The 11,680-nt window shown below is 37.6% G+C and overlaps 2 protein-coding genes across 7 annotated transcripts; both read right to left on the bottom strand.

The window, feature by feature from the left end:
• Window positions 1–2,229: 2,229 nt before the first annotated feature.
• LOC126629979 (uncharacterized) lies at window positions 2,230–3,528 on the bottom strand. 4 transcript variants are annotated; one of them, XM_050300150.1, is made up of 4 exons: window positions 3,384–3,528; window positions 3,190–3,279; window positions 2,983–3,102; window positions 2,230–2,903 (listed from the first exon to the last, which is right to left on the bottom strand). In XM_050300150.1, the coding sequence occupies exons 1-4, from the start codon at window positions 3,408–3,410 to the stop codon at window positions 2,880–2,882; spliced, it is 261 nt and encodes an 86-aa protein (XP_050156107.1). In that variant the 5' UTR covers window positions 3,411–3,528; the 3' UTR covers window positions 2,230–2,879. The 4 variants fall into 4 exon arrangements, with proteins under 4 accessions (XP_050156107.1, XP_050156105.1, XP_050156108.1 ...); XM_050300148.1 differs by having other exon boundaries at window positions 2,230–2,879; XM_050300151.1 differs by having other exon boundaries at window positions 2,230–2,875.
• Window positions 3,529–6,379: 2,851 nt separating this feature from the next.
• Window positions 6,380–10,471, bottom strand: LOC126629989 (auxin transporter-like protein 2). 3 transcript variants are annotated; one of them, XM_050300162.1, is made up of 9 exons: window positions 10,250–10,471; window positions 9,259–9,445; window positions 8,963–9,148; window positions 8,734–8,846; window positions 8,167–8,350; window positions 7,956–8,053; window positions 7,365–7,572; window positions 6,934–7,191; window positions 6,380–6,752 (listed from the first exon to the last, which is right to left on the bottom strand). In XM_050300162.1, the coding sequence occupies exons 2-9, from the start codon at window positions 9,424–9,426 to the stop codon at window positions 6,537–6,539; spliced, it is 1,431 nt and encodes a 476-aa protein (XP_050156119.1). In that variant the 5' UTR covers window positions 9,427–9,445; window positions 10,250–10,471; the 3' UTR covers window positions 6,380–6,536. The 3 variants fall into 3 exon arrangements, with proteins under 3 accessions (XP_050156119.1, XP_050156120.1, XP_050156121.1); XM_050300163.1 differs by lacking the exon at window positions 10,250–10,471 and adding an exon at window positions 9,557–9,848; XM_050300164.1 differs by lacking the exon at window positions 10,250–10,471 and adding an exon at window positions 9,581–9,848.
• Window positions 10,472–11,680: the final 1,209 nt, after the last annotated feature.

Genomic DNA, 11,680 nt, shown 5'->3' with positions numbered 1-11,680 from the left:
CCTGATTCCCGTTGTCCCCAGCACGAATCGAAACTCAAACCAGAATACAGACTCCAAATATACAAAGCAAACCCTAAACCCTCTATGCAACAGAATCCCTCCATCCATTCAGGTTCTGAGATTACTCAAAGCCTCGAGAAATGACTATCGCGCTCATGCCTTCGGAAAACGTAGAAATTCTTGCTTCCATCATCGTGAAAAGCTTAGAGAGTCGGGATTGCATGCCCGAGTCCCAAAGATCCCACCCACATTAGGTAAAAATGCATCTAGTCCAAAAACCATCAGATCCATGCTCAATCCATGGATCCCAATATAGATTCGTCAATCTAAGGTTGAGTTTGTTTTCCTATGCCTCTGATTTGAGTTAATCTAAACCATGTGATTTTTTGAGAACATTGAAAATTTTGGAGTGGTGTTTTTCTGCGACGCACCTCCCTTCTCGCAACGCCGCCGCTCATATCTCCGCCAACCGAAAGCCGAGAGAGAGAGAGAGAGAGATGAAGGGGGCTCTCTCTCCGTTGTCTGTATTGAGTGGCGGTAGGTAGGGCCAGGGGTGGCGGTAAGGATGGCCCTGGAAGATAGAGAGAGAAATTGAGATAGAGGAGAGAGAAAAAGAGAAAATTCAGACTTGGGGGAGGTAATCAGGTTGTTGGGGCCGGCGGGAGGTGATGCCAGCAGCGACCGTGGAGAGAGAAGGGTTTGGTTGAGCACAGAGGAGAGAAGGAAGGGAGCCGGGGAGGCCGACACTTTTTTTTTAAATTTTTAAATTTTTATTTTATTTCTCACGTGGGCTATTATCTACGTGGGCGCCATGTCACCAATTAATGGCTGACTTAATAATAAGTTTAACGGATGTATGAAACTGTCCAAAAATTAAGACTTGAAGTATGACTCTGGGATGAAAAAAATTTCATGTAACAAATGTTGAAAATCAAAAAATTTTAGGGTAGTAAACTGAGATTAAGCCTTTTTTAATTATTACTAGCATATGAGCATACACAAAGTGTGAGAAATTTTTTTTTTTTTTGTTGTTGAAACAGAAGGAGAGAGGAAGAAAGTTATAGAGAATGTGGGAGTGTGAAGTTTTTTTTTTTTTAAGAGATATGTTCGGATTACATGTAGGTGAGAGTTTGAAAAAAAAACAGCAAAATTTGGTTGTGTGAAATTACATTTGCCCCATATTTCTTATTCATGTTCTGTTTTAATTAGAGTGTTAAACTGGTAATTTCATAAGGATTTGGTTGACAATTAGTGTTTTATTAATTAGTAGAAATTTTGTGTACTCGTTGAATTGTGAAGCAAAAATGCTAACAAGACTTAAAATAAGATTTCTTCGTAGACATTCTGACACTTTTTAGTTTAATATTAATTTTTCATATCAACATTATAAAATATTGTATTAAAAACATGAAGTGGCAGATAATTTTATGTTTGAGAGTCTCCTTAGTGTTTCTCATGTGAAGCTTTGATGACAGATGTGAGTTAAGTCAGTTAGTTAAGAGAGTGTATGTTCCCTTAATCACGACAATTCATGTATTTTGTGCCCGTTTGGAGCTAATTATTTGGGGGAAAATATCCTCGTTGAATCCTTTTTCTAGGGATATGGGGGATTTTGTGATCATGATCGTTCACCGTATATTGTATAGTCAGAAATCATTTGAAATTTAAGATTTAAAATTAAATATAAATAGTACCTAACGAAAACTGACCGCACGATGTACGATGAACGACAATAATCATGAGATCTCCTGCTAGGAAAAGGATCATCCGGCGAGGATCCTTTTCCGTTATTTGGGACAATTTATGTTTTTTTTTTAAAAGGCTTTTTATCTTTATAAATCGTTTAGTGAGAAAGTTATGGTAAGAAAAAGTTGGATTAACGCTAAACTTCACAGAAATCTTTTATCCAGTTCACCTCTTTTTCGACTTCAAATCTCCTTCCTTATAAAATAAGAGTCTTCCTAATAAATTATGGTCATGTTTAAAAGTTATTTAAAAAATAATTAAAAGCGTTTTTTTTTCAGTACATAACCAACCCTCTAAAATATCAAGAGCTTTACGTTCATAACTAACTCTCTAAATTCTTAATTATTTGAGATACAAATCTCGTCTCATCCTTAAAATATGAAATCATTTTATTAATTATTTTCAAATTTAAGGTTATTAAATAACAATTTTCCTTTTCTCCATAAACCTCTTGAAAATCAAAGTGATGCAAAAAAAGCTGAATTTTAAGATGAAAAAGCACCTGTCTGATTACTCACAAGAAAGCACCAACAAACTAAAGCCACCCACAAGCTTTCACCATCTGCTAAACACAAAATTTGGGTTCCAATGGCTTCCAAATGTACATTTCTCTTCTCTAGAGTTGCACTGGTCTGGACAAAATATCGACCCCACACGTATGAACACAACAAAACAGATTTGAATGATCATATAGTATCAGTGTGTCACCGAAAGGTTCGGAAAACTGTGGTTTTCCATACAACACTCCTATTTCTACATGAGAAATGCTACGGAGACTCAAAAGTGGGGCTCTCTGGGAACTCTCTGCCACCTCACGTTTTTGGCTCAATATAATATTAACACGAGAATTAACGTTAAATTGTGAGGTGGCAGAAATAAATGGAGAGTCTCACTTTAAGAGTCTCCTTAGCATTTCTCTTTCTACATATTACAAGCACGATAGGATTGGCAAGAGCTTCACATATCTTCAGGTCACATGTCCCACCTCGACTTCCGCTTTCTCTTCTTATCTGGCCTGATAAGCAATTTAACAAACTCTGACAATGGAGACGATGCCATTACCACTGGATCTTCCACATCATCGCTACAAATCCAACCGTAGTAAGGTCTAGGCATTCAGGGTGCAAGTCTGTCTACTCGAAGACAATCGTTAGCATCTGCAAGACAAGTGGACATTATACCGAAAAGGGAAGAAGTTTAGCACACAACAACAACAAGAAGCAGCAATCAACTTACCCTATTTCCCGCAGCATCTTGTGCTTTTACTTTCTCAAGAAGCTCTTCATTCAGGAGCGTATAACAACACTCCTCGATAGATCGCCACGGATTCAATGTCCTATTCTTTCCCTTATAAACCTGAAAGCAAAACCCAAAACCGATTTACTCAGAAAATAATGAAAACACACACATTGAAAATTAAAAATTTGGAAAAATTAGACCCACCTTCAGTAGGTCATTCACCGTAGAACGAACGAGTTTCTCGTCAAAACCCATTTCACGCGTCGCATCAATGGCTGCGTCCATTCGGGTATCCTTCAGCAAATACCAAGTGGAGGTGCAAAATGTCAGAAAAAGACAGAGTGAGAAAGTGCGGGAAAAGGCGAGAAAGTGTGAGAAAATGAAAGAAAAGGCCGAACCTTTCTGCCTCGTGCTCGTGGAGCCATTGTTGGAGCTCCGTCGCCCCACAATCTGAAGGCCCAAATCTGCTGCTGTGTTGAAATTACTTGAAATGGCTAAAAAGGAAGGAACTTGAGGTTGGTGTGAGCTGCAGGTGGAAGTTTGGTGTCGCACGCAATTCCGAAGTTGAATAGCTTTGTGTTTGGTATTTTCACAACTTGGGCCACACCGGACTTGTTTTGTGTTTGGGCTGTCACTATAAACAAGAGAGAAATTCTTCTGGCCCGATGGTCCGACCGCACACGTACAAACTAAAACATCAATACTTGGGCTTTTGTTTTTTTTTTTTTACTGACCTTTTTGTGGGCGTAGTGCTCTTTACTTGCGTTCGGATTAAAGAATTTCTCTTATGAGCAAACTCGACAAGTAAGGTGATTCTTTACTCTTTTAGTTTAGCTTCGCGTTTATAGTCTGTTACATTACGAGCATTGATGTTTATACCATTTAGTGTTTTTTTTATTAGTGTAAGTGTCTCGCTTTTATTAGAGAGGATGTACACGCCTAGATGATCAATTTACATGGTACAAATAATTTTATATTTGGATTGCGCCTCAACCTCTCTTGATCCATATTTTAATTGGGTTCTAACCCTTCATGATAAACTTGAGATATTACCTAGTATGCATCAATAATCGATGTACACAATACGCTAATATATGTGACCATCGAACGTTTAATTCTTGACTGTACATCTAACTATTTATTTGTCTAAATCATATCATACACTGAAGCATAATAAAAATCTTTGATTATGAATTATGATGTGCCAATTGCCAACAACGAAATGCAATGATGGTTTTATATAGATCAAGAAGCTGACTTGCTTTATGGAAATACGAAACATGAAGGTGGAGCTTTATCTCTTAGTTGATGGGATTAAAGATAAAAAGGATGTAGAAAGAAGAAAAAGACGCATGGACGATGTCTCTTCAAGTTAGGGATTAGTTCAATCGGAAAGTCGGAAAATCGTATCAAGCTAGCCAACCTTATCACGATGCATGATTGGAGGTCAGCTTCACATCAAGTTTAAAGGAAACCAAGCTTAATTGGAGTATTACTTAGGCCATCTCCAACCGATGGTTGGCCAGATGGCTCGTTTTAGCCCTCTGGCCCTCCAAGATCCTCCAAGATATTAATATTTTAATGAACAGTACATGACCATATTTGTCTCCGTCTCCAACCAAGGGTCAGAGGGTCAGATGGCTCGTTTTAGCCCTGTCATAAAAAACCGTCTCGAACCGAGGGCCAGAGGGCCATAAGGCCAAACATAATTTATTATTTAAAAACTACAACTTAAAATAAAATGAAACAAATTTTGTGAAATAGAAGTTATAGGAAAAACGGAATTTTAAAAAAATATGAAACAAATTTTGTAAAATAAAAGTTATAGGAAAAAATAGAAGTTATATGAAAAATTTTGTAAATAAAAAATAATAATAAAACTGTAAAAAAAAAAATCTCAAATGCAACGGCTAGTCAGCTAGCCGTTGCATTTAATTTTTTTGTTAAGAAATCATGTCGGTTATAACCGACAGTAATACATTTACATTAAGTAATAGAATGTATTCCTGTTAGTTATAACCGACAGAAATAACAAAACATTAAAAAAAACATGGCCAGCCCCCAGCATGCAGCCAGCCCTCCAGCCCTCTCCGATTCCGTGGGGCTCTTCTAGATTCCAGAGTTATCTAGCCTAGCCCTCGGTTGTAGACGGTTTTCGGGCTATTTTTGGCCCTTTGGCCCTTTGGACCTTTCGGTTGGAGATGGCCTTAGGTTTTCAGATTTGGATTGTGAACTTAAAAAATAGAATCGAGATCTGCATCATGATGCATGAAATTGAATGAGAAAACTGAAAATACAAGTAGCAACATTTGGCTTAAGTGATAGTCTTCTAGTATGTGACTCTTCTCAGTGTGGGAAATGATAAATCTACTGATAAATGATATATGCAAATCATAATATATCTTCGGTGATATGTAAGAACTTAAGTGAAGCTCACGTATATGGCTAGCGACAAATAAATGAGTAGTGATGGATTCAAGGGGGTCCTCTTAGGTTCAGGGATCCTACTGAAGTTGGGAAACATAGGGAGAAAGTCGCTAATTGACCCTATGGTCATCTAGTATGAGACCTAAGAATGCCCACAAACTATTAGACGAAATGCCTCCTAGGCCGAGTTTGGCGGGCCTTAGCAAGTGATGCTCAACCTGCTTTAAGACAAGCCTTAGCGGCATGCCTTGGCAAGGGTGACGCTCGACATTAGGCCTTCGAAACTGTTGATAGAACTTGGAAGAAAACGACATGCTCACTAAGTGCTCAACTAGATGCTTCAATGAAAAAATGAAAATTTTGCGTATTGCGCGCGCTTAGATCTTTTACGCTAAGACCCTACAAGGTTAAATTTCTGAATCTACTGCTACAAATGAGATCTTGTCCAAGAATGCACATGATTTTTATGTGTGTGGTTGGACGGGTGAGCCAATCCATCGATCAGACTGACGAATTTCTCCCATCCAAGGAGAGTGGCCCATCCCATCCAAGTCACTACTTGTGTTTCACAGTTACACTTCCAATCCACATCAAAGGATCCCCACCATTCACATTTGACCAGTCAAACCTATAACGTACATAAATCAGCAGCGAAACGACAAGCATGAAGTTTTATTCATGTGAATCTGCTTGTGAGAAAACCAAAAACTGAAAATTTTGAATTCGTCAAAAGCGTTTAATTTCATATAGGTCATCGAAATCATCCGTTTTCGGTTTCATAAGGATTCGCATGCAAATGATTTCAAATTTGAATGATTTATAATAGTAATTATTTGGAAAATCGAAAAGTCTGACATTTCAGTTATAAAAATGCTTAATTCTTCTTTAATCTCAATATATAATTGTACGCAACATCAATAAATGAAGAGAAATTATCTAGTAATTAAGTAGATTGAACATTTTAAGATAAACTAAATGTAACAAAATATTGCTTTGATTCAAAAGGAAACAACACCAATCCACTCTTCACATCTTGCAATAATGTACTAATATTTATAGGGGCTACACAAAAGATAAGGTAAAATGCAGGACACCATGTGTATGATACAATGTGAGAGAGAAGCTTAGTGATGTGGTGGTGGGGAGGCTGAGACTTTGGGAGGGCACTGGTAGCACTTTGCAAACAACCCAAAAGTGTCTACTTGCCTGATGAAGTTGGTCATGCTAGCCCACCCTCCGAATCCGAACCCGACTACGAGCACCCACACCACGATGAATGCGTTCACCACGTACATGCCTGTCCAGCTCGGGAGGAAGAACGGAAGCTTCTCTGCTGCATTCTGCCAACACGAAAATCACACATTTACACTTTAATAAGTAATGCAAGACCAGTGTTGTCTAATGAAATGAGTTGTAGACAAAATGTGCTAGGTTACATTGTCTACGAGGCCTCGCGCACACGCATATACATACACAAACGTATATAGTGGTCTAATAGGGAGATTAGGATTGAGGCATTACCTGGCGAGCAGCGGCGGATTTGAAGGTGAGCATATGAGCTAAGGCGGGTATGATGTAGACGGTGAAGCTGACCAAAAGAGCGCCAACGGCTGAATTAATGGGACCAAAGAAAGGAAATATGATGGCCAAGAACCAAATAGGTATCACCACAGGCAACCTGGCAATTGCCCTCAAACATATGCTCTTGGTGTCATGCATTCCAATTACTTTCTCCCAAACGAAATACAATGGCGTACAAGCAAACCCGAATGTGATGAACTGCATATGCCAACCACATGGGAAAATTACATCACCAAAATTGAAATGTTTCAAATTTGAAATCATGGCTTCGAATCTAAAGCAACCATGGTAGCTTAGCTGCTTAGGCAGCGCCAAAACAGCTAGAAAAATTAACAATGTGTACAAGTAACTAGAGTCATCATGATCATCACCTGGTGAATGAGCATCAATGTGACACCCGCATCGCGCCACTTATTCCGGGGAAGGAGCGAAAAGGCGTTCGAGTGGGTGAGGAGTTGGTCGCCAAAGGCCCAGTACACAGCAGTTGCAGATGGAAGGGTTAGAGTGAATACATAGAGGGTAGCAAAGAGATAGACATACTTAAACTTCTGAGGCTTCCACATTGCATGCATGATTTCCCTGCAAACAATAACATCAATTATACCACTTATTATTCCACTTTTATTTTCCACTTTTATTCTCTCACTTATATAAACATGACCATTCAACGTCACTCAGTCTCCACTTTGTCGGAAAATGTCATGAGTTCAAACTTCAGGACGATAATTATTAATAAAAAAACAAATTTTCTCACTCATATCATTTTCATTTCCCTTTCATAATTTTCACTTCTCACTTCAACCCATTAATGGCAAGCAAAAGCTGCATAATAATGAATTCCACTGTGCAAGAAAACCCTTTTGAAAACTGAGTAAGAAAATAAAAATAAAAAGGAAGAAGGAACATCATGATAGATTCTAGTCAAAAATTAAAAATTCACTAACACTTTAATAAAGACTCACACAGTAACGGCGTGGCCGCCGAAAGTGTACAGTATGTTGGTGGCGCCGGTGAAATACAAAACCAGTTTATCTGGTCCTGAGTGTTTCACACCCTCAACCTGTAAATCCAAAATAGCAGAGCCAAAATCAACAGTGAATAAAGAACGGAGAGATAACCGAAGAGCGATCACGATCAGGGTCGTTGATGAATGATTAAAATTAAATTTTTTACCTGGCCATGAACAATGGCTGCAATGGTCATGTACCAGGCAGTGTAGGTGGTCATTCCAAGCCCTAAAAAGGACCAAATTCTGTAGTTGTGAAAGGAGGGGATGAAGACTGTGGTGGCACAGCATGCTCCAAATATGTAGGTCCATGTCCTCTTGTCCAGATGGTCATTTATATAGTATATGTTGCTGCATAATCAAGCATTAATCAACAACACAACTCAATAGTTAAGTACTAATCAAACGAAACAAGACGGGAAACATGCGCAAAGAGAACTCGTTACAAATTTTTAATCAAAACTAGAACTCGCCGACACTAAACAGACAATAATTAACCCCTTTGAACTCCAGCAAACAGAAAAACGCTCAAACATAACCGGTTACAAAATTTTAATCGAAGTTGAAATGGGGACACTAAACAGATAATAAGCCGTATAAAACCCACTTTTAGTGTTCTCCAAATTCAATTTTTTTGATTAAAAACATCTAACCGGTTTTATTTGTGCATATACCGAAGAAAAGCCCATGTTTCTAAATTTTGCTTATAAAATGATGAATTAAAAATGACATACCTTGCACAGCCTATAAGTTGGATGACAGATCCAAAGAGGAGGAAAGTGCAGTTGAAGGCCAATCCAATGGCTTTCCAGTAAGGACCCAGCAAACCATCCAACACTTCAAACCACTGATAAAAAAAATTCCCACAACAGAATCAAATAAAGAACTCTTTCTTTTTACCTTCTCTCTTTCTGCACTGAAAATTGAGTGAAAAAATGGTTTGCCATTGTGAGAAATAATCACCTGGATGACATGGTTCTTGAAGCTGACATTTTCCTTTTCTTTTCGGCTTCGATATTCGACGTAGAGAATGCTGATCAGATAAGCAGTCCAGCTCCCCATGATTCCGTAAAATACCTGGAATATGATTCCCGAGAGCATTCCCAGTTGGGAGAAGGAGTAGGGCAGAGTCAGCAGAACCTGAGCAACCTGTTCTTTTTTGACCAAAACAGAACAGAACAGGGCAGTACAACGTTAGATTATCAGAAGTTGTGTCCGAAAATGCGAATTTTGAGGTGGGATTTTGGTAAATCTGTGACCTGGTTCGATGCGCAGCTGAACCAGGCGTCGTAGACGGAGCCGCCATGCCAGAGGAAGCTTCTGAGGTTAAAACCCGAGTTCTTATCTGCTGCGTGTTCTTCTTCTTCCTCTCTACCGTCGGTCTGGTTGAAGGTTATGGCTTCCTCTGATTGCTTCTGGGCTGACATTTCTGACGGATTAAAAAATCTGAAACGTTTAACAGACATGTTAAACCATTAGATTAAGGATTAATCACTCCAATAATCAAAACCCAGAAAGTAAAAACAGAGGAAAGTGAAGAATAAAAAGATACTCAACCCAAATCAAATAAAAAAATCTGACTTGTTTTGGAAGATGGAAATGTATGAAAAGGAAGAGAGTTTGTTGGGGATATATAATGGAAGCTTTTATGTGGATTTGACAAATGTGAGACTCTCCGCAGAATCGGTTACTTTCTTGAACTCCTCTCACTCTTGAGAGAGTGTGTGTGGAGAGAGAGAGAGAGAGTGTGATTTATCTCGTTTTGGTCTTTGAATGGACGGACGAAAGGAAAGCAGAGAGAGAGACACGAGCATGCAATTGCAGTGGCACTTGGGTTGGCCGTTGCAGAGAGTTTTTAATTCTGAAAACTTCCAAAGATTGGAACTTTAAAAATAAAGATATAGAATTTAAGACTCGTGTCAGACGCAGCCGAATTTCACCCTCTCTCTCTCTCTCTCTCTCTCTCTCTAAACTTGGCACATTCCGTGGCAGGAGTTAAAGATGATTCTGTGAGAAACAGAAGAAAAGAAGGGGAAAAGGGGGAGTTTTTGGAGGTGGTGTTTTATGGGGATTTTGATTCCTGGGTTTTTGAGAGAATAGAGAGAGATCTGACATAAAGGAGGCACCTGAGAAGGAAAAGAGTTGCAGAAAGACCACTATTTTTGTATATAAGAAAATATAATACGATTATTTATAATATATTTCAGAAGAAATTGAGAAGACGATAGAGCAAATGAACAATGTAATTACCAGAGCATGAAATCTATTCCCTTCTCTTTCTCAGTTTCTCTGTCTCTGTGCACTGTGTTTCTGTCAACTGTTGCAGAGAAGTTAGCTTCTATCAGTGAACTTCTCTCTCTCTCTCTCCCCCTCTCTCTGTGAGAAATACTGAAGTAGTTTTATAATGGCAGAAATGGAGGTTGGTGGACAGATTAAACTTGGATAATTGATTGTCCCAACTAAATCCAGCTTCAGTCTTTTGTGTCAAATTACTCCTTTTTGTGTATCTCTTATACTGTGTTTGTTGCTTGATTTTTCTTTAATTTATTCGAAATAAATGTTCGAAGAAAAGGAAATTAGTGAAGAAAAAACAAACATGAAAATTACTTTCTTTTTTATTGCTTGATTTTTCTTTAATTTATTCGAAATAAATGTTCGAAGAAAAGGAAATTAGTGAATAAAAAACGAACATGAAAATTACTTTCTTTTTTATTATGGTAAGTACATTACAATTATATCATAATTTGTATTACAGTTGTTTAGAATGCCAATTAAAATCGTGGGTTCATGTATTTAAACTCATTGTCATTAATTGGTTTGACTCGTAGTTTGATAATTAATAGTTCATATGTAATATGCCAAATTGTTTGGTAATAAAACATTATTAGATAAATAAGCTTTGAATTGTATACTTTACAGATTTTGAATCGACATCGTGCAAGCGAAATATTTCTATATATGATGGAAATCCAAATATGCTAGTAAATCTCCATTGATTAACTTCAAATCCAAGGTGATTATAATCATTGATCTTATCTTATACTCTTGAGAAATCTCTAAGTTTTCATGAAGAGTGAAGAAGACTTACAAAATTACTTAATTCCACTAGATTACACTTAAGAGCTATATTAGTTCATTAGTACCTATAATATAATAAGAGATTCTCATTGTATCGAAAACATGCTCTGGTATATCATGTGTTATAATACAATTTGTTGGAAACTTGAAAAAAAAAATCAACCGATTGTATTATTACACTTGATGTACGTTGTGTTCCTGACACATTGGAAATTTTCTCTAATATAACATGGCCCGTCCAATTCAATATGCAGTCGCTCATCTCTGTATTTCATTTAATGTACATGTGCATATAACCTTGAAGCGTTCAATAAATATTAGCATGATTTCTCCACCCCTAGGCATTTGATATATATTTCGAATCTATAGTTACTTCTTCATGTTTTATATGAATGAATAATAGTGTATGGCTTTCGCTTTACAGATCCAACGTACGTCGCGAATAACAGATTCAATGTACGTCGTGAATAACATGCTAATGACTCTCAAGAGTTATTATTAACTGAGTATTTAATTGTTGAGTTGAGTCTTCTTAACTAGTTTCGAGTCTTTCAATTCTTGGATGATCCTTCAAGTCTTAGTACAATGAATTTCTTAGGCTTT

The sequence above is a fragment of the Malus sylvestris genome, chromosome 7 (assembly GCF_916048215.2).
Source record: "Malus sylvestris chromosome 7, drMalSylv7.2, whole genome shotgun sequence".
Lineage (NCBI taxonomy): Eukaryota > Viridiplantae > Streptophyta > Magnoliopsida > Rosales > Rosaceae > Malus > Malus sylvestris.
The sequence above is the reverse complement of the archived record's forward strand: the minus strand, read 5'-3'. Positions and strand labels throughout refer to the sequence as shown.

Excerpts from the sequence above, each read along its gene's own strand:
- LOC126629989 (XM_050300162.1), bottom strand. The coding sequence starts at position 9,426 with ATGTCAGCCCAGAAGCAATCAGAGGAAGCCATAACCTTCAACCAGACC. Across the intron at positions 9,149-9,258 it reads TCAGCTGCGCATCGAACCAG|GTTGCTCAGGTTCTGCTGAC; the intron begins GTCACAGATTTA and ends AAAAAAGAACAG. Across the intron at positions 8,351-8,733 it reads CAACTTATAGGCTGTGCAAG|CAACATATACTATATAAATG; the intron begins GTATGTCATTTT and ends TTGATTATGCAG.
- LOC126629979 (XM_050300148.1), bottom strand. The coding sequence starts at position 3,410 with ATGGCTCCACGAGCACGAGGCAGAAAG. Across the intron at positions 3,280-3,383 it reads CACGAGCACGAGGCAGAAAG|GATACCCGAATGGACGCAGC; the intron begins GTTCGGCCTTTT and ends TATTTGCTGAAG. Across the intron at positions 2,880-2,982 it reads AAGATGCTGCGGGAAATAGG|ACAGACTTGCACCCTGAATG; the intron begins GTAAGTTGATTG and ends GTCTTCGAGTAG.